This window comes from Diabrotica undecimpunctata, chromosome 10 (assembly GCF_040954645.1).
Source record: "Diabrotica undecimpunctata isolate CICGRU chromosome 10, icDiaUnde3, whole genome shotgun sequence".
In the NCBI taxonomy this organism is placed as follows: domain Eukaryota; kingdom Metazoa; phylum Arthropoda; class Insecta; order Coleoptera; family Chrysomelidae; genus Diabrotica; species Diabrotica undecimpunctata.
This window is the reverse complement of record NC_092812.1, coordinates 53,282,323-53,304,285: the sequence shown is the minus strand read 5'-3', so window position 1 is coordinate 53,304,285 and position 21,963 is coordinate 53,282,323. Positions and strand designations below refer to the sequence as shown.

Genomic DNA, 21,963 nt, shown 5'->3' with positions numbered 1-21,963 from the left:
TATTCTGTCTGATTAGAGAATCTACTGCAACTGGCTGAATGACTAATGTATATGCCATTCAAAAAAACAATAACCTTGACCAAGGAATACGTTCAGCCTTGTTCATAAGAGAATATTGTTGGTATTGCAATTCTATAATGTATATTTTTATGTGTAAAGTGTTGGCACCACCTGTTAGTGACAATAAGCAGACTTTTTCCATCACGCATCCCTAAAAATATGACGTTACAGAATATTTCAGATGGTCAATTGGTCAGTATACTGTGATATTTGAACGAAGTGACAACCCCCTCACTGCGCCCCCCACTTATTATTTGGGAAAATTTAAGGTACACCATTTAAAGATTATTATTGTTAGGTTAGGACACCATTGTCATTTTTAATTTGCATTTTTTAGTAAAATGGATCCGCGTCATGAACCAGGGGACCATTGAGGAATTGAAGATGAAGCAGAAACTTTAGAAATGGAACGAGATTCTAATAAATGTGCCTATTGTCCTAAGAGGAACAACCGTGCCCCAAGCCAAATTGTGGAAAACCGATTTGTAAGGAACACACAAACACTTTGTGTAACTCCTATTGGAAAATAGAGGAGAAAGAATTTAAGTAGAAGCATTTATTATCTTTAGATATGTACATTACCTTTAAGACTTTTCTAAACTCTTAATTTATAATATCTGATCACTTTGTTTTGTTAAATTAATAATAATAATATTTTGGTTTATGAGACTTCTATTATATGTAAGTATAAACCGTTGTAATTTTATACATGCTGACATTCGTTCTTCCTCGAAATAAGTGGAATTGATATATGTGAGGGGGACGCTCACACGCGTGTAACTACGTTAAAACACAAGACGCTTGTAACGGCAGGTTAATAATTTTCTACTGAAAAAAATCTGAAGCCGTACACCCCCTTGCGGCCATCTATTGAAAATTTAATCACCTCATTGTCAATATTACATGCGTTTAATGTTAAAAAGATTGGTTTCTTTTGGTCAATCAGCATGCTTTATCGGGTGGCACAGTTGCTATCAGCTTCTAATCTTTTTCGTTTGTATTAAAAAAAATTGATAAAAATAAAGCAAGCAGGACAAAAAGTTTGCATGAACATTCACGAATGAAAAATTAATTTAAAAATTATATTTTATTTACGATTACTTTTTTAACCATTTTGAAGAAAACAGTTATTTTCATCGTAGTGAATCTTCTTCATCGTAGGAATGAAAAATTCTTAAAGACGTACAAATTTAAATAATTATAAAAAATGATAAAATAACTTTTTGCCTGTAAAACGTTTGTTATACATCTTAGAGAACAATGGTTCAAATAAGAGTTGTAGTTCTTTAATTTCTTTAAGCACGGATTCTTAGCGATAATAAGTGCTTTTATGCATACAAAGACTTAATGAAAAGTAAGTTACTGAATCGTGAGTCTAAGCTTAGAATCTACAAAACAGTAATTAGACCAGTGGTCACATATGGATGTGAAACGTGGACCCTCTCAACCACTGATGAAAATCAACTGAGAATTTTTGAGCGCAAAATACTAAGGAAGATATTTGGACCAACCCAATGCAGCGATTGTTCGTGGAGGATTAAAATGAACCACGAGCTGGATGAACTAATGCAGAGCTCAGATATTGTTAGATTTGTAAAGTCACAAAGACTAAACTGGCTTGGTCACCTAGAAAGAATGCCAGATAATCGAGCTGTAAAAGTAGTCCAGAGATGGAAGCCCCAAGGAAACAGAACAAGAGGAAGGCCCCGTAAAAGATGGATAGACGACGTAGAGAGGGATCTTAAAACCATGAACATCAGGCAGTGGCGAAGGAAAGTATCCGACAGGGCAGAATGGAAGAACATTGTTAAGCAGGCCAAGACTCACAAAGGATTGTAGCGTAATTAGAAGAAGAAGAATACAATAGATTTGAAAAGTGGTCCAAATTAGGAAACCTTACCCTACACCTTTTATTTGAACCAATTGTCTCCAAAATGAATAAGAAACGTTTTATATTAAAAAAATGATTTGTTCACTTTTTATGATTGTTTAAAAAAAAACAAAGCAAAATCAGCTGTACGTCTTCAAGGATTTGTCATAAGCTACACCTCATATAACTTTTAGAACCTTCAATAGCATGGATAAGAATGATTTTTCCACAGATGACTGGGGTAATGTATGTATGGTTGGAAATATGACTGCGTTTTGATCGCTAGTTTCTTAAATTTTTTATAGTTTGTGTACGATTTTACTAAAAGTTTTCCAATTGGACTTCTTACTCTTAACCAATATTTATTATATCTGGACACTTTCATCAATGTAGAATGTGAAAAAGAAGAATAATTTAAATCTACAAATCCCAAGTGCACTAAATTTTGTGTAATTTCTTAGGTATCTACTTACTACTTTTTAGGTAAATAATGAAAAAGTAATTATAAAAAAATATCTGTGTAACATTTGTATGTATTTTAGTAATCATATTAGGGTCTACGATTATATATTGACAAAACTCAACATGATCAACACGTCTGTAATTATTGCTACTTACTATTTAGCAAACTATCTTAATGAATTGGAACACTTATTTTGAGCAAAATATAAAATTTTTTATCTTTACGTTCACATCATACGGTAAATACTAACAAACATCTCAAATACACATCTAACAAAACATTATAAGATATTGTTACATTTTTTGTCTTTATTTTGCTGCAATAACATGCTATAACATCGTTGATTTAGAAGAATATTGAACACGGCGGAACAATTTAGAACGTGTAAACGGTGAGCTATGGGAAAATCCACCATTCTGGCGCCTGCTCAAATTGATGTCGAATATGGAATTCCGGCGGAGATAGTCAATCCAGATTTAGTCAAATTCATAAATTTAGATAAAAGTATTGTAAAATAAGAATAAACTCAAAAAACACCGTTTTAGTTTATGAATTCATGAAACATTTATATTCATTTAATTATTAGATGGTGTTTATAATTTATACCAAAAGACCATTTCAGTAATATACAAGATTTAAATTTTATCTGGTCAACCTGCCAATAGAGTGTCTAATTTTTTTAAATAAGTCTATAAAAATATACAAGGTTTCACATACACAATACAAATTTAGGCAGTGCATAATCTCATGAAACTGATATCGTTAAGGATTTGACGAAAAGCTGGAATAGCAATTGTTCTAATAGCTTCATGGTTCATGAGATTCTGCACCATATTTGTCTTTCTTCTGAAAGCTTCCACCTCGTACAATATTAGTTCTATAAATATTGTTTACATTTCTTCTTCACTGGTACTTGTTTCAACAGCTTCATATACGAGACTAAACCCTTTACTCACGAGTGTGTCGTCGGTTTTGAACCTAACTAACAAGGCTTCGTGCGTTGATATGATGTCAAATGGTTTCTGAAATAAAATAAATCAGTGTAAACAGAAGTCATATTACAGGGTTTTGAAGTCTAATTTCATGGATGAGTTATAAAATTTACTTTTATGAGACTTAACAGATCTACAGCTGTTTCCTAAAAAACTGATACGACTCTTGTTAATGTTAATTCATAAATTGTAATAATTATTAAGGTCTAAATTTTGATATTATTTTGAATTCCTGCATTTTATAAAGAGTATATAAGTGATAGTTTTTACATAAAATAGGGTTGTTGTTATTATTTTTATTATTATTAAGGAATAAAACAAACGATTTAACTCAACAATATATTAAAGCAAGAATTATAACCAAATTAAAAGATAACTGGGCACTATCAGAGGCATACACATTTTAACATAAGCAGAACCACAGTTTTTCTATTAATAAAAAATGGAGGGAACAAGAAACTCTCGAAAGAAAGTGAGGGTCTAGAAGTTCAAAATTATACTAAATTTAGGTATGCAAAAATAAAATTAATATGAATGAAATTAAATGAAAGAAACTAAGAAATTGTCTTCTTCAGAGCTGTGGCGCACCCAGGGGGGTTTTGGGGGTTAAAACCCCCCCAGGGCATATAAAGTAAACAATATATAAAGAATAGTAGAAAAATGTAACTTGTCTTTCACACACAATACAAAAAATCCAAAACGCTGATTGAATAATTAAATTACCACTTTAAATATGTAGAACACAATAATTATTGTATAAATAGCAATAATTAATAATATTTTTCGTTATATTTAGGTATAGATACCTAATATTAGGCTTATAAAAAATTAGACAGAACGAGTCTGTTGCGAGTAGCATGCGCCTACAGGACTGTATCTGCGGCAGCCTTGTGGACTATCACGGGTTGTGTTCCTCTGCATGTGTTAGAGCAATAGAAAAGAAAAGAGACATCTCTATGGGAGAAGAAAGCATTTGACAACAGCTATAAAAAAAAGAAAGGGAAAGATCAATGGAAAAATGGCAAGAAGAGTGGAACAACAAGGAAGATGTTGCTCAGTGGGCAAAGATGCTGATCCCGAGCCTAAGGGACTGGGTAGATTGTCTGTTTTAGGGCGTATCTTCATAGGTTCAGAAAGACAGATGCAGATAAATGCCTATACTGCGAATATTCCGACACTGTTACTCACACAATGCTGGAATGTAATAGATGTACAGTGGAGAGAAACAGAATGTATAAAGAAATAGGTATGAACCCTGTGACTGTAAGAGATGATCGTAAAGATGACGGGAAAAACGGAGGGATGGAATAGTGTTCACAATTACATCCAAACAGTCATTAAAAAGAAAGAAGAAGAAGAGAAATACCAACCGGGCTAATGACAGAGATAAGATCTAATTACTATTTAAGTCGCAATTGAAGGTTAAAATAAGTTTATTGACGTTTGAATTTTTGATCTTTGATCTTGCACTGATAACTTGTTTATACTCCAACAATTAATATAAAAAAGAATAGCGGTTGGTACAGAAGTACATCTAGCCTTCATCGACCTAGAAAAGGCGTATAATACAGTTCCAAGACTTAAATTGTGGCAAGCTTAACAACAACTCGACATTAGTCCATACCTTTTAGGAATAATCACAGAAGTATACAGGGATAACACTACTTACCTAATATTGTTCTGAAGCTATTTTCTTGTGGCATTTTAAATTAATTACTATTTAACTGGGAATAAGCCACAATTAAAGGTTAAAATACGTTTATTGACGTTTCAATTTCCACTTCGGAAATCGTTCTCAAAATACAATTTGTATTTTGAGAACGATTTCCGAAGTGGAAATTGAAACGTCAATAAACGTATTTTAACCTTTAATTGTGGCTTATTCCCAGTTAAATAGTAACTACTTACCTAAAAATCGGATATAGACTATCAGAGCCAATAAAAGAAACTAAAGGACTAAAACAAGGATGCAGTATGTCACCCTTACTGTTTAATTTATATATTGAGGCAGCCCTCCAAAATTGGAAAAACCACTGCCAGGGAATGGGAATCCCCATAGGAAATTACGTACTGTTCTCCCTAAACTTTGCGGATGACCAAGTCATCCTAGCTCAAGATTCTTATGATCTAGAATTTATGATAAAGTGTATATAGAGAGAATATTTAAAATGGGGGTTACAAGTCAGCATGAAGAAAACAGAATATTTACTTAATTATCAGTTCAGATGCAAGGTTTGAAGTGTTGATAGACGAGGACGTGGAAATCAAACAAGTGAAAAAATTTAAATATTTAGATCCACTCATTGCTAAGAACGGCTTGGGAGAAACCGAAATTAAACACGAAGTAATCAGGGACGTAAAATTGTAGGATGTCTGAACTCCTTATGGTGGGATCACCACATTTCCAAAAGGAACAAAAAAAGAATAGGGCAAACCATGGTTGAATCAGTTCTTTGTTCTATGGCTCTGAAGTATGGACAATTAATGCAGACCTGAAGAGAAGATTGTTGACAGTTGAAATGGATTATTTGAGAAGAAGTGCTAGAATATCAAGGCAGGAAAGGAAGACTAACGAATCTATAAGAAATAACATGAATGCTACAGAAACGGTCATTGACAGAATAGAAAGAAGAGGTTCAAAATGGTTTGGACATCAATTGAGAATGTCTGACAAACGTTGGCCCCAAAAACTTCATAAATCGAAGCCCCCTGGAAGAAAAAAAAAAGAGGTAGACCTCGACGCTCTTGAAATGAAGGAATTAGAAGAGCGATGGAATCGACAGGTTTGGAGGAGGAGCATGACTTGCACCGGGAGGATTCCCGGAGGAGAACGGGAATACGGCGATAGCCGTCTTCAAAATGTATTGTATTTACAAGTTCGATTAATGTTAAACGTCAATAACCTTATTTTAACCTTCAATTTTGGCTTATTCCCATTAAAATAGTAATTACTTTAAAATATAATATTAGTCTCCCGTTTTATACCGCTCGCGGCTTTGGGGGTATAGCAGGGTAGTCTGCTATATCTAGGGCCTACGGTATACAAGGAAGGTAACATGGCCAGTGCTACGCTTCAACCGCCTATTATTACCCCTGGTTTTACCCAAGGTACTCATTTTATTCAGGCTGAGTCGACCTGGGGCCTATAGACATTTTTTAAAAATGTCTAGTTGTTCTTGCCGGCGGTAGGATTTGAACTCCGGACCACCGGCGTGCGAGGCAAGCATCCTACCACTTGCGCTACGCAGGCCCACAAATACTTAAACTTTAAAATGCCACAAGAAAATAGCTTCAGAACAATAGATAAGATCTAGATAAGAGAAGGGAGTGTTCCAAAAATGTCGTCAGCCTACAGTGGCCATCCCACTTTCGGAGTACGGTACGTGCGACAGTCAACTGCGCATAAGTAAGAGAGGGTGTGGTTTTAGTTGGTAGGCAGGATAATAGATACCTGAATCTTTGGAACTGCTATCTTTAGTACTTTAAATTAAACTAAAACCCATATTGTAGGGACTCAACATGGAGGTAGCATAAAAAAATTTCAAAACCCCTCCCTAAGACAAATTCTGGGTGCGCCACTGCTTCAGAGAGCTCTTCCCAAACCTGTTGTATACCGTGCCACAGCTCTTTAACATTTTGAAGTATAACATTACGCCGATACAACCGTTTTATAATAACCCCCCACACATTCTCGATTGGGTTTAAATCTGGACTGTAGCTGGGCCATGGTAAGGTTTCGATATTGTTATTCTGGAGCTACTGGTTACTCCATTTGCAGTGTGAACAGGACAATTATCTTGTTGGAGGATAAAATTATTTTCTGGATACAACTGTTCTACACTGGGAAACATGATGTTTTCTAGAATATTCAGATAAGTCTGCCCAACAAACCTGAAATCAATACGCCATACCATTCCCATTCCTCTAGATGAAATCCATCCCCATACACTGGAGCTAAAATGACCAGCTGCTCGATATCTATCAACATATAGAGGATTAAATCTATTATTATCTGGTAGGTATATACACCCCAATTTTGCCCTTTTAAGAAGATTGAAAAGTTTTCTCATCTAGAAATATTACCCTGTCCCAAAAATCTTGATTTTGTAGCTGATGGTTTAAAGCAAATATAAGTCTTGATTGCTTCTGTTGTAGTGTAAGAACTTGTTTTTTGCTGCAGTTCGGTACCTAAGACGCGATGCTTTAATTCTGCGCCAAGTTGTTGTCTTTTTTCCCGGAAACAGTGACATAACTCTTGCAGTTTTCTCATATTCAAAATGATTCTCTTCTAATCTCTCCAAAAGCGTACGATCTTCATGAGCGGTAGACATTTTTGGTCTTCCAGAACCTTGATTTCTTTCCAGAGTTTATTGTTCTCTCCATCTTTTATTAATATTAAAAACTGTTGTTCTGCTTACGTTAACGTATCTTCATTTGGATTATAAATAAAGACTGATAGTCTAGGCGGCATCTGTTTTGGATTGGACATTTTCCATAGGAAGCTATTTTTTTCCTGGAATCCCTTCAGGATGTGTCCAATATCGATAATCACGATATGCGCCAGTCGCAAACCCTGTGGTAAATTTTTTATTTAACAAAATCTGAAAACAATTGAAAATTTCTCATTTTTTTGCTCCTATTTTCGTTTATAATTCGGAAAATATTGATCCTAGAGAAAAAATTATAACAAATTAAAAGTTTCGTTATTTAATTTTACACAATATTTCGTTAGCTAGAAATTGAAAATTTTATGTTGATTGTTGAAAAAATAGCAATAATTGGAAAAAAAAAGTACAAAAAATGAAGTTAATCCTTTAAATGTTTTCGACTTTCTAAACTTGACTTACAAGCTTCATATTCCGCCTAAAAAAACTCTTTATAATATGTTTAAAATGTGTGCTAAATTTTGTTAAGATCGGTCAGATAGGTTTTGCATAATAATTTTGCAACCCAGCCTGCTGGAAAAAAATCGCAAATTTTCAAATTTATAGTAGGCCCTAAATAAGGCTCTCAGATAGTTGCAAATTTTTTTATACATAAAGGAAGGCTTAAACTTTCAAACTCTTTTTGTAATATTTAAATTGGTTCACTAAGAGAGCCTAGAAATTTTTTTAAAGTTTTAAACATCTTTTATATATATTAGGCTTATAAACAAATTGAATAACTTTACGAGCTTTAAACATATCAATTTCAAAATTTATACACTTAAAGAACATTAAAAGACGATTCTTAAAAAAAAAAAGATATATTCGGCTTACTGGTTGCCGAAATATTGAAGGTCAAAGGCATACATTTAATGTGTAACCATAAGTGATAGAGGGCTCGTTTTTAAACAAATACCCTCGTCTCGTCAAGTACTTTTTATATGAAAAGTTTTACGTAATGCGCCTCATGGCAACATCCATAAATAAGACAAATAAAAAACCGTTTTCGCGTAAAATGTTGCTCGGAATGCATGAGAGGTGGTGGTAGGTGGTGGTGGGGGACATTCACTCGAAATGTGAATCAGCGAGTTCAAAATCATAGCGCGCGCAAAAATTGCATTATCTCGGCTTCTTGTTAACCCATTTTGCTCTTTTTTTTTGAATCGATGTCTCGGACGACAAGGATTTCAAATATCGTATTTTCAAATATCATTTCTAATTGCAAATTGGAAAATTTGCAATAAACAATTGTATGTTAAACAAGTAATTGCATTATTTCTTAATGCATTTTTTTTGAGCTTGCAATTTATACATTGAAGTAAATTGTTACTTTTAGTTAACAAATATGTATTTATAAATTGTTAATAAATAATTTAAATTGTTAAAACAAAGGCGACCGAAAAAAGGATTTTTTTTTTCATAAATAAACTTTATTTTGACTCAATCTTCAATAATTTTTTTATAGTCTTTTTCTTTTTTTGGAAGGACAAGAATCTTCAGGTCTTATTTCTTCCTCAAAACCTTCACTTTCCATTTCAATATCTTCATCCTCGATCTGTAAATTGAATGTTTTTTCTCCTTCATCTGCAGCTTTATCTTGTGTCTCTAGAAAATCTAAGGAATCCATCGACTCCTTATACATATTTCGTTCAACTTCTTCCAATATTTTACTGTGTTCAATATTTTTACATGTCTGACCATTGCAGTGAAGACAATAGTCAGAACATTTGAGACCATGTTTGATACAACTGCATGTTTTTGTACAAAGTTTTTTACATTTGCAACTAATATTTCTGAATAATGATTTTTTTTGTCTTTTTTATGGATGTTGCCATGAAGCGCATTACGTAAAACTTTTCATATAAAAAGTACTTGACAAGACGAGGGTATTTTTTTTAAAGAAGCGTCTTTTAATGTTCTTTAAGTGTATAAATTTTGAAATTGATATGTTTAAAGCTCGTAAAGTTATTCAATTTGTTTATAAGCCTAAAAAATGTTTAAAACTTTAAAAAATTTTCTGGCTCTCATAGTGAACCGATTTGAATTTTACAAAAAGCGTTTGAAAGTTTGAGCCTTCCTTTATACATAAAAAAATTTGCAACTATCTGAGAGTCTTATTTAGGGCCTACTATAAATTTGAAAATTTAAGATTTTTTTCCAGTAGGCAAAGTGTTGCAAAATTATTATGCAAAACCTATCCGACAGATCTTAACAAAATTTAGCACACGTTTTAAACATAATAAAAAATTCTTCTAGGCGGAATATGGAGCTTGTAAGTCAAGTTTAGAAAGTCTAAAACATTTAAACGGTAAAATTCATTTTTTTCTACTTTTTTTCCAATTATTGCTATTTTTTCAACAATAAACATAAAATTTTCAATTTCTAGCTAACGAAATATTGTGTAAAATTAAATAACGAAACTTTTAACTTCTTATAATTTTTTCTCTAGGATCAATATTGTCCGAATTATAAACGAAAATAGGAGCAAAAAAATGAGAAATTTTCAATTGTTTTCAGATTTTGTTAAATAAAAAATTTAGCACAGGGTTTGCGACTGGCGCATATCGTAATTATCGATATTGGACACATCCTGAAGGGATTCCAGGAAAAAAATAGCTTCCTATGGAAAATGTCCACTATGGTCTGAATTTCTACAGATCCCGCCTAGTCTATGAGTTAATTGCCTTGATGCGATTTTCATGCATCACCTTTTAACTTTTCACATTTCCGCACACTTTTTCCCAAATTGCAGGAATAACAGTATTTAATGCTTCTTTCCAAAACTGCTACGTCACTGTAACCGTTATATTATTTTATTAAAATTTAATGGGGGGGAGAATTATGACACGAGAGTACTCCCATGAACTCAGATATAAGAAATTAAAACTTTGTTATAAAGAACTCATTTCAAACCTTAGAAAATGCATGGATCATCAGTGATAACAAGGTTTCTGCAGTTTCTGGTATCATTGGCATTGTAACATATTTTTAACAAATTCAAATTTGGTACTTAGCGATAAATTAAAGGTGAAATATTTATTTCATACATTTTTAAATAATTCTGGAAGAGCGCTAAAATAGAAAGAAAACACAGATTTTACATTTTTATTTTGGTTTGCCAAGAAAGGGGTTAAAGAGAAGATACGACAGCGCATCTACCTGCCTTAACCCAGCATATGTTTCAATTCTTGTGAAAGATCGCCTGGTATTTGCACTTTGCAGATCACCTTACTCATAGTTGTTTTTATAAGTATTATTAATTTATGGCGAATATTACGTTGAATCATGGCTTCATATAATTTATTATCTTAGGACGTTATCATACGCTGACTTAAAGTCCACAAAGAGATGAAACTTATCAATATTAAATTCATTGGTTTTTTGCAAGATTTGATCACAAAATTCTGATCAATTGTTGACCTACCTGGCCTAAAACTGCTTTGATATTCACCAAGAAGTTCTTTCATGTACGTACTTAAACGGCTGTAGGGTGTTAAAGAATATTTTGTATATTGCGTTCAGAAGAGTTAGACCCCTATAATTTTTAAATTCCAAAAATCACCCTTTTTGTGCAGTGGGTATATGATTCCAGTGCACCATTCCTATGGCATTTAATCTTCTTCCCAGATTTTGACTATAATGCCGTGAATTTGGTGCATAATGCTGTTACCTCCATATTTCATGAGCTCTGCAGGGATACCGTGGACTCTTGCGGACTTGTTATTTTTGAGGCGTGTAATTGTATCTCTCACTTCCAATATTGAAGGAGGTTCTACGTGGGTGTTATTTTTTGGACTTTGAAATGACGCATCATTTTCCACTTCAGTACCAAGTAGTTCTTTAAAGTGCTCAACCCATCAGCTTTGTACTGTGTCACTGGTACTAACTATATGTCCATTTTTGTCCCTACTCATCGTCAGCCGTGGTTTGAATTCTTTTCTTGTCTTATTTAGGATGTTATAGAATTTTCTAGTTTCATTTTTCCCTTTAGTAATTGAAGCTTTTGCATAATCTTGTTTTCCAAGGTCCGCTTTTTCTTCGATGCATGCATTTTTCCTCCTTTCTGAGTTCCTCCTACGGTTGAGCTTTATTCCATGTTATTTTTTATTGCATAAGTTTATATACATAATTTTTTTTACTGTTATCTTCATATTCATTATTTAACCAACCGTTGCGTGGAGTGGGTTCTTCTGGTCCTAGGACGCCATCTGCCGCCTTTTTAATTTTTCTTCTACATATATCCCATTACTCGCTATCTGTTAAATTATAATCTATTGTGTTTTCATTTTCAAGGTAATTTTTATACCTTTCTAGTGTACGGGGATCTTTCAAGAGATTTAAATTATAGCGAGTGCTTTTCTGCCCGTTTGTTTTTTTTTGAGTTTAAAATTCTTGCTCTTATTTTTTCGCCTATCATCTATTTGCGCCTATTATCATATATTTAGTCTTTTTTATATTTATTTTTAATCCATATTTTCCAAAGAAACTGCTTGTCTTGTTTAGTAGTAGTTGGAGTTGTTCAGCAGAGCTTGCTACAATTACGGTGTTATCTGCAAATCTTATGTTGTTCTTCCGTCAATTATTGTTTATTCACTTCCAGATACTAATGCTTCTTCATAAATGGATTCACTATATATATTGAATAGTAATGGAGACATAATAAATCCCTGTCTTACTCCTCTCCTGATTTCAATTTCTGAACTGCGTTCTTTATCTATTAAAATTTATGCTCTTTGATTCCAGTAAAGGCTATTATGCTTAAGTCCCTTTTGTCTATAAGTTTTGGCATTCGAATTTAGACCAATTTTTCATATCTGGCCAAACTATTCTACCGTTTTTCTTTTAAATTTTTTTGCCGTGCTTGAGCAATTTCATCTACTACTTCAATACTATTTTATTTATGTATGTAAAATGATAAGTGAAAGCCGAAACAGCCGCCAAGAGAGAACCTAATTTTAAAAACAATAATCTACATTTATATTTTGTAATACTAACACAAATACGATAAATGTAAAGTTGTTAAAATGCTTACCCTTGATCCACAATATTTTCCATAGGAGGGTCCACTTGAATCCATCCCGCTAAATATTTCTACAAAATCGTATCCACAATCTTTCTCGTCTTCAATGTCAAATGTTAAAAACGAAAGCTTTACATTATATCCTCCTCGTGCTTCTATAGTCCAATCACAGTCAGCTCTATTTTCGTAACTTGCACTTCCAAATTTGGCATGGGAATAAATGTGTTGCTTGTCCGATGTAGCCTCCAGCATACCACCACAAACCGTTGAATGTGTGGCCCAAAAACCATTCCTTTGTACGGAAGCATCGGACCTAAAAGTCATATACATCTGGTTTCCTGAAGCTACAATCAAATGAGGGAGTTTAGATCCACAAAATCTACCTAAAGAAGGAGATTCAGGAGATGCTCCGTCGTAAAAATCTACGTGATCATATGAACATTCCTGATGCGGTTCTAGTACAAACAACTGGAATGCTATTCTTATTCTGTGTCCCGGAGTTGTTGTAAAATGCCACACACAGTCTTTTCTTGGGGGATAGTAATCAGGATAATTTGGACTTCCTAAAGTGCCGTATGGAGTAGAAATCTCATATTTGCATCCCCCTTCTTTACAATCTCTACCGTTTTCGGCTAAAGTGTATCCATTGTGACAGGTACATATGTAGGCACCAAGGGTGTTAACGCATTCATGTTCACAACCACCATGATTTATTGAACATTCATCCATATCTGCGAAATTGCAACATATATATAAATGTTTTATTTATAATGAGTTTTATTACAGAAAAATGATTTAAAATAGTTACCTGTGAAAAATACTGCGGCAAACCCAGTTTTTTGCACACTTGTATCCGACGAAAATACAATTCTCATAACGTTTCCTTCTGACGTTATAAGAGGAGGTGCTTTTGGTCCACAAAAAGAACCATGCTTCTTTAGTTTATCTTCTTTCAATTTACTGTAAATTTCTACTTTATCATATTCACATTGTTGCTGCTGAAGATTAAAGTTACCTTCCAGTTCAAAATGTGTAAAATTTATCGTAATTCTATATTGAGGCTGTGCAACTATTTCCCAAACACAATTTTTGTTAAGAGGATACAAATCCGGAAACGAAGGTGATGTTATAGTACCATTGGGGACATCAAATATTCCTCCACAAGCATCTGCAAATAAGTTAAGCAATTTTGTCTAAACGTATGCTTCTAAAACTTTTTTGTAAATTGTTAATTACTAAGAAAAATTTCAATAAATACTTTTGGCTTACCTTCACAATTTTTTCCATCTGAATGTAGCTCATATCCAATCTTGCACGTACATATATAGCTTCCTAACGTATTGACGCACTGTTGCGCACATCCGTGGTCAATTCTAGAACATTCATCGTACTCTTTCATAATAATGGCAGAAAATCCAGTTTTTTGAACAGATCCATCCGATACAAACTTAACAAACATTTGATTGGATGATGCAATTACATCTGGAGGGACTTTGGGTCCACAATGAACCTTTAGGATTGGACTATCAGGAGTTAAGCCATCTCTGATTTCTACGTAGTCATAAACACAGCTGTCGTGATTTTCTACATCAAAAGACTGAAATCTCAAAGCAACTTGATGGTTTTTCGGGACCGTGATTTTCCAAATGCATTCTTTGTTTGGCTGGTAATCCTCTGGATAGTTGGGAGATTCCAAATGACCTTCAGTCTCAATGACAAGATTTCCACCACATATAGCTGCAAAACTATACTATATATATTATTTGTTATATTGCACATGACAATAAATTAGCATTTGGTGCTCGAACATTCAGAATATTAATACAATTAAACATTAATATTGGCTCAATCTGTTTGTTTATAAAATTTTTGTTTAAAATAAACCCCCAATTATAAAATAAATTCTTTATTTATTATTTTTAATTTCAAATAAAAACATTTAATTGAATAACTACCCAAAAGAAACAAAAATATTATATAATTGAAGCTTATTTGTCCCATTTATACTGACAATTTGAACATGAAATTCTAACACTCATTCTTAACACTTAGTATAAAAGTTTAATATTTTTAAATATTTCTCAAGAAATCATTTTATGCAGTGCTAATTAAATTCCCATTATACCACCCAGGGAGGTTCATTTACCCGCATAATCTAGTTGACTATGTATTGTTTTTTGTGGATAAAAAGGGATTTGTTGATCTTTAAAAAATAATTCTAGTTTTAACGGAACAATAAATAAACATAAAATTACCTTCATAACTTGCAGTAAAACCTTTGTGCCCTTTGGGATTTTTTGAAACATAAGTGATTAACATACGGCTTCCAGATGACTTAATAAGTGGAAACTGTCCCGTTCCACAAAACAAACCTAGGATGGGTGATTTATGCCAATATCCATCTCGAATTTCTATATAATCGGTTTTACATTCATTAGATTTTGCTATATCGAGATTGGTTATATTGAGTACAATTTTTTCTCCGTGTGTTCCAGTAATTCTCCATTCACAACGTACTTCGTCTTTAGGGGCACTTTCCATGTACACTGGCGGCGAAAATGTAGCAGAATTGGTTTGGTAAGTCCTCCCACATTCTAAAGTAAACATAAAAGTTAGGTTATAGAATAATGGTGAAGCCTTACGATTCCAATAAATTGTGTTAAATGTGCGACTAGTTTCTGAGTCAACAATTTGCACTGCATCCTCAGCCCGATACGAATACATCCAACCAATATCAGTACTACAGTACATTCAACCAACTTACACCTCTAAACGATTAATGGAATTCTCAGAAAACCTTTCGTTGTAGTAAAAGGTACGGTAAACTGCACTGGAGTTCCAAATAATCTTTCTAATTACTTACTTTGTTTAGAATATTTTTGGCTGTATTATCAGTTAAAGTTAATTTGTATTTTTAGTCTTTGTATTGTTTATTTGACTAATAATGAATGTATAAGTATAATGGTTAACCTGCTGTACAAGTATTTTGTAAATAACATTATAATAGTGTACTTACTAATTATTTAAATTTATAAATCCTCATCATCGTCATTATGTAAATCTATAATCACTGGATTAATTTTACTAATTTTATTTTCCCGGATCCACCACTCTTCTATTAATTTTTCACATTTATTTACATTTTTGTACCATATTTCTGGAGTTGCAGTTTTAAGAGTTTCTTTCCACATTTCCCTAACTGCATCGTCACTGTATCCACTGCATCCAACGTGGTTATTATAATACGTGTTACATATACCGCAGATGTGCTCGATGGGATTAAACTGGCAGTGATACGGCGGTAACCGTAGTACTTGATGTCAATAACTTGATACAATTTGGTCAACTATATAAACTGTTGATTTTTCATTACGTTTCAAAATTTCCAGTAACTCTGATTTGATAAAATGCGTTAGGCTTTCACGAGCATCGTCTAACTTGTTAAACTGTTTATTCGGGCTGTTAGGCCGGTGTCTTCTAAGATTAGTTCTCGACGTTTCGCCAACACTAGGGGTTGGCATCTTCTGGAGGTGTTACTGCTTCGCTTGTAAGCTGAAACTGACGGCGCGTTTTGAATTGGTTTAGATACGTCGATGACACTTTTGTGATTTGGGGTCACGGAGTAGAAAAACTTTTCCTAAAACGATTTCCTATCTTATATAAACACACTACATCCAAATATTCAATTTACGATGGAAACAGAGAAAGATCAACAACTGGCGTTCCTTGATGTATTAGTAAATCGAAAGGAAGGTTACTTAGAACATAAAGTGTATCGAAAATCTACACACACGGACAAATACCTAAACAGGAACTCAAATCATCATCCAGGCCAAAAATAAGGTATCATCAAATCTCTGGCGGAGAGGGCGAAGAGAATTTGTGAACCACAGCATCTGCAAAGTGAACTTCTTCATATTGAAAAAACGCTCAGCTCTAATGGTTATACCAGAAGAGAAATACATAAAGCGATGAACAAGGTCTCTAAAAGAAAGGACGACGAAACAGAATGTATAGGCAAAGCGTTCTTGCTCTATATATCTGGGGTAATACTTAAAAAAGCCAATATAAAGACCATTTTCAAGCCTACAAAGAAAATCAAGGACTGTTTAAGATCGGTGAAGGACAAACGCGACCCATTAGCAACGGCCGGAGTATACCGAATACCATGCACATGTGGAATGGTATATGTGGGAACCACGAAAAGACACACAAACACAAGGATAAACGAACATAAAAGCCATTGTCGTTTAGGACATATCGACAAATCTGCCGTTGCCGAACACGCGTTGGGAAGCGGAGAACATCGGATACTGTTTGAAGCAACGCAGATGCTGGATAAAACATCACAGTACTACCCACGGTTGTATCGGGAAGCGGTGGAGATATATAAGCACCCAAATAATTTTAATCGGATAGAAGAAGGACTAAAAATCAACAAAACATGGATACCAATATTAAAATCCACAAAAACCCTTCCCGCAAAACACGAAGAAAGAAAAGCTACTACAAACGACAACACGACCCCTTACGCCGAAACCAGTGGAGGGGGGGCGAGTAGAAAATATAAATATGGCCTCCGCAGTACAACGAGGCGTCAGTTTCAGCTTACAGGCGAAGTAGTAACATCTCCAGAGGATGCCAACCTCTGGTCTGAGAACTAATCTCAGAAGACAATGGCCTAACAGCCCAAACAAACAGTTTAACAACTCTGATTTTAATTAGTAGTCCGGAAAATTGATATTATTTTTAACTAACCAATTTTTTTATGCTCGGTACGTTCCACAAATGTTTTGGTTGTTTCTCCGAAATCTCCGAATGGTAAGGTACATTATCTAAAACTATAACTGATGGTTTACTCAGACTAGGTAACAGCTTCTCCTCAAGTCATTTAACAAACGTGTCTGCATTCATGTTTTAATGGTAATCAGCAGATTTCGATTTTGAAGAAAAAATCAAATCTGCGCTTACTATAAAGCCTTCTTTTCCTCCTGCATGAAGAATGATGTGTCTTTTGCCATCGCTACCTGTGTGTTTTATTGATTTTATGCTCTCGTCTTGCCAAATTCTTTTAATTCCTCCGTTTGCAAATATCCATGTCTCATCTAAGTATAAGAATGTTGCATTTTCAGATTTAAGTCTAATATATTCTCTCAAAAATTTAATTCTTTTGCGAATGACCTACTCCTTTTGCATAAAAGTAACATATTATTTTCTTTTTTAAATTTAAATCCTAAACACTTTCCAAAGGCTAGTCCTCTTAATTTCAGAAATTTGTCTTTCTCATATTTTGGCCAGTAAAGTATCTAAACTGACATATTGATTGTTTTCCCACATTCGACATAAAATATTGCAAATTTCAAATTTTTCTTGAGTGCGTCACAAAAGGTTCAATATTGTCTCTTTCCATGGTAAAGTATTTATGCACATTTACAATTAATTCAACAATATCCAAGTTTAAATCAATATGACAGAAACTTTCTAACTGTTGTGCTTGAGACGTAAAATATAATATAACCGCCTACAAAGATCCTAAACACATTAAGCAAATTAGCCTAATAATCATTAGGAATGCCGATTGTAATTAAATTATGTTTGATAAAAAGTTTAGAAATGGTTGGAAACCGTACATAAATAAATTAAAGTGTTTCCTAGAATTATTTTATTTTCAGTACAAATATTTTCATTTAAAAATAAAAAGTTAAATATATTTAAAAAAAAGAGGTTAGTCTTTGTATGTGGGTATATTTTATTTTATAAAATATACCCACATACAAAGACTAACCTCTTTTGTTATACGTGGTATACAGCCAGCTACAGGAATTATTTTCCTTGTGGATTTTGTTAAATATATTTATCAAAACCCTAACTTTAACCCGCAATCGCAGACGTCTGAAAAACGGTACACTCTAACAGACATATGGTCAATCTAATCACCACTATTTAAATTGACAAAATGTTCTACTTTACACCGAAGTATTTTTTAACAAAAATTAAAAGTGATATTTTAGTACTTTGTATATCTACTATGAATATAAATTATGCTTAGCACGGTAATATTTGTTTCAGAAAAAAATTATTAAACAAGTAAGTGAAATTTACGTTAAATAACATTATACAAGAATACTATTTATTAAAAAAAATGTAACAAAATATGCAAAATTATGAACAACGGGTTAATGACACATATATTTATTTTATACCTAAAATTGAGCAAAGTGTTAAACATTATGGAGAACACCAGTGCAGTTTACCGCGCCTTTTAATACAACGAAAGGTTTTCTGCGAATTCCGTTAATCGTTTAGAGGTGTAAGTTGGTTGAATGTACTGTAGATGGTATTGTAACTTAAGCAGTGCATTCGTATTGTTTGTTTTTTGAACAAAAGAACATAATTATAACATAATTAAATAAAATGAGAATAAATTGTTGCTTGATAACATCGATGAAGACATGAGAAATATGGGAATAGGTGCTTGGCGGAAGAAGGCGATGTATAGGGACGACTGGAGAGAAATTCTTAAGGAGGCTAGAACCCACACAGAGTTGTAAAGCCAGAATGATCATGATGAATAAACTGTTGATGTATAAAATTGTACCAAAGATATTGTTGCTGAGACTGTGTAGTGTTGGAACTTAGCAATGCATTTTTTTTAGAAGATCTCTTTAAAAAAATCAAATATTTAAAATAAACATGCGAAACTACACAAACTATGGCGAATTTTTTTTACGGCGTACAGATTTTTAGTAAATCGATTTTTTCCGTTTCCCCTCCATTCGGGTGGTGGTTTTAGGGAAAAGCCGAGAGGTAAAAGTGGTTAACTTTTTTGGATATTTTTTGGAGTCCCAAAATTGACATTCTCAGCAAAATTTAGCTCGTTCCTTTGATTTTTAGAGGTTCAGTGGCATTTTCGTCTCTGACGACTGGAGTATTATCATGGCCTTAAAATGATAATATATCTAAAGCACTTTTATTTTCTTGTTTGTCTGTGTTTTGTAATTTGTGCAGTTTCAATGTTTATTCTATATGTATGGGCATAAAAGAGAGGAAGATATCATGGGAAAATGAGACGTAGTGACGATCTCGAGAGTATTTTTAATATGCATTTGCATAATTAGGCGAATTTAAAAAAAAAATAGCTGCACATTTTTAGTAAGAGTAATGCATTTTGTTAATGTTGTGTGGCATATATTTCTGTTAAAATCGACTACCATACGAAGTAAATGGTCATTTCTAAAGGTCATTCACAAAAGAATATATACAAAATGTGAGGAACAACTAACAAGAACACAATTCGGATTTCGTGATGCTCTGGGAACATGGGAGGCCCTTTTTGCTGTACAGGTGCTATTTCAGAGATGCAGGGATGTCAATTGTGACATATACGTATGCTTTATAGATTACCAGAAGGCATTTGACAGAGTAAAACATGACAAATTAATGACTCTAATGCAAGAAATTGGAATTGACAACAAAGATCTTAGAATTATCAGAAACATTTACTAAAATCAAACGGCCAAAATCAAAATAGAAGACCAGTTAACTGATAAAATTGCAATAGAACGTGGAGTACGACAGGGCTGTATTTTGTCTCCATTGTTGTTCAACATTTATTCTGAATGGGTATTTAAGGAAGCTTTAGACGGTTGTGCGAAAGGAATACTAATAAACGGCGAATGGTTGAATAACATTAGATATGCAGATGACACTATAGTTTTTGCCGATAATCTGAATGACTTACAGATATTAACAAATCGCATAACAGAAGTCAGCAACAGATACGGACTAGCTCTTAACATAAAGAAAACCAAATTTATGACAATTAGTAAAAAACCAATACTAAACGCTCAACTTACAATCAACCAACAGAATATCGAAAGAGTCGAGCAATATACATATCTAGGCACCAATTTAAATAGCCAATGGGACCACTCAACAGAAATTAAACAGCGAATAATAAAAGCAAAAGCAGCATTCGTTAGAATGAGAACCATTTTCAACAGTCGAGACATATCATTAAAAACAAAATGCCGTCTATTGAACTGCTACATATTCACAGTTCTACTCTACGGAATGGAAGCATGGACACTGACTGTTGCATCTATGAATCGGCTCGAAGCTTTCGAAATGTGGTGTTATAGGCGCATCTTACGTATATCCTGGGTTGACAGAGTTACTAATGTGGAGGTCCTGCGTAGAATGGGGAAAGAATGTGAAATTCTCATGACCGTCAAAACTAAAAAGTTGGAATATCTAGGACATGTAATGAGAAATCAAGAACGTTACGGCCTTCTCCAGCTGATTCTCCAAGGGAAAGTAAATGGTAAGAGAGGACCGGGAAGAAGACGCATTTCCTGACTTCAAAATTTACGAAAGTGGTATAACACGACTACCACTGAACTGTTCCGCGCTGCAATAAATAAAGTAAAGATAGCCGTGATGATCGCCAACATCCGGAACGGATAGGCACTTTAAAAAGAAGAAGAGGAAATTACAAGGTAGTCCTTTGCCTTAAGTGGACTCTCAGAAGATTATGATGATGACGAATTTCAAATTATGACTAGTTAAAATAATAATTATAATATTAATAGTATCCTTACTTGGACATTTATATAGAAGATTAGTTTGCGCAATATCCCCTTCGCTCAGTCGAACTCTCTGTCCAATTTCTGGCCTTTTTCGTCCGGGCACATCGATGGGTTGAATCGTGTCTAAGTAGGTTCCCTTTGAGAACGTATTTCTAGCGTAATGCATTATGGAATCATAATCGTAAGGTACCCCCAATGAATTCACTTCGTCCTCACTTAGTTTATTGAAATTATACTCTTGACCTGAAAACCAAATGTACTGTAATCAAACTAGTTAAGTAGTTAAAAGTTATTAAAATTAAAGTTATCAGGTCTAGAAATCTTGACGGAGAATTTATGTAATAAAATGAATATTCAACTAAAATGATAGGTTTCTCAAAATATTAAATATATATTAAATATATACTTAATATATAATAATGAACTTTAAGGCATATGCTCGAAGCATCAAGAATGTCGAATTTGTGTTTTTCAAATATACAAAAACGCATATACGCCTATTCAACAATATGAAAATTTCAAATTTGATGCTTGCAATGTTGCCAG

The 21,963-nt window shown here is 33.5% G+C and overlaps 1 protein-coding gene across 2 annotated transcripts in view; it reads right to left on the bottom strand.

Annotated features, from left to right (window-relative positions):
- Positions 1-307: 307 nt before the first annotated feature.
- LOC140451832 (protein tolkin-like) overlaps positions 308-21,963 on the bottom strand; it is a 65,738-nt gene continuing 44,082 nt past the window's right edge. For both annotated transcript variants that reach the window (XM_072545731.1, XM_072545730.1), the window contains 6 exons: positions 21,430-21,660; positions 15,085-15,423; positions 14,099-14,566; positions 13,638-13,997; positions 12,842-13,560; positions 308-3,415 (listed from right to left, as the gene is read on the bottom strand). In XM_072545731.1, coding sequence (XP_072401832.1) covers positions 3,284-3,415; positions 12,842-13,560; positions 13,638-13,997; positions 14,099-14,566; positions 15,085-15,423; positions 21,430-21,660 — 2,249 coding nt within the window. In that variant the 3' untranslated portion in view covers positions 308-3,283. The remainder of the gene's footprint in view (positions 3,416-12,841; positions 13,561-13,637; positions 13,998-14,098; positions 14,567-15,084; positions 15,424-21,429; positions 21,661-21,963) is intronic.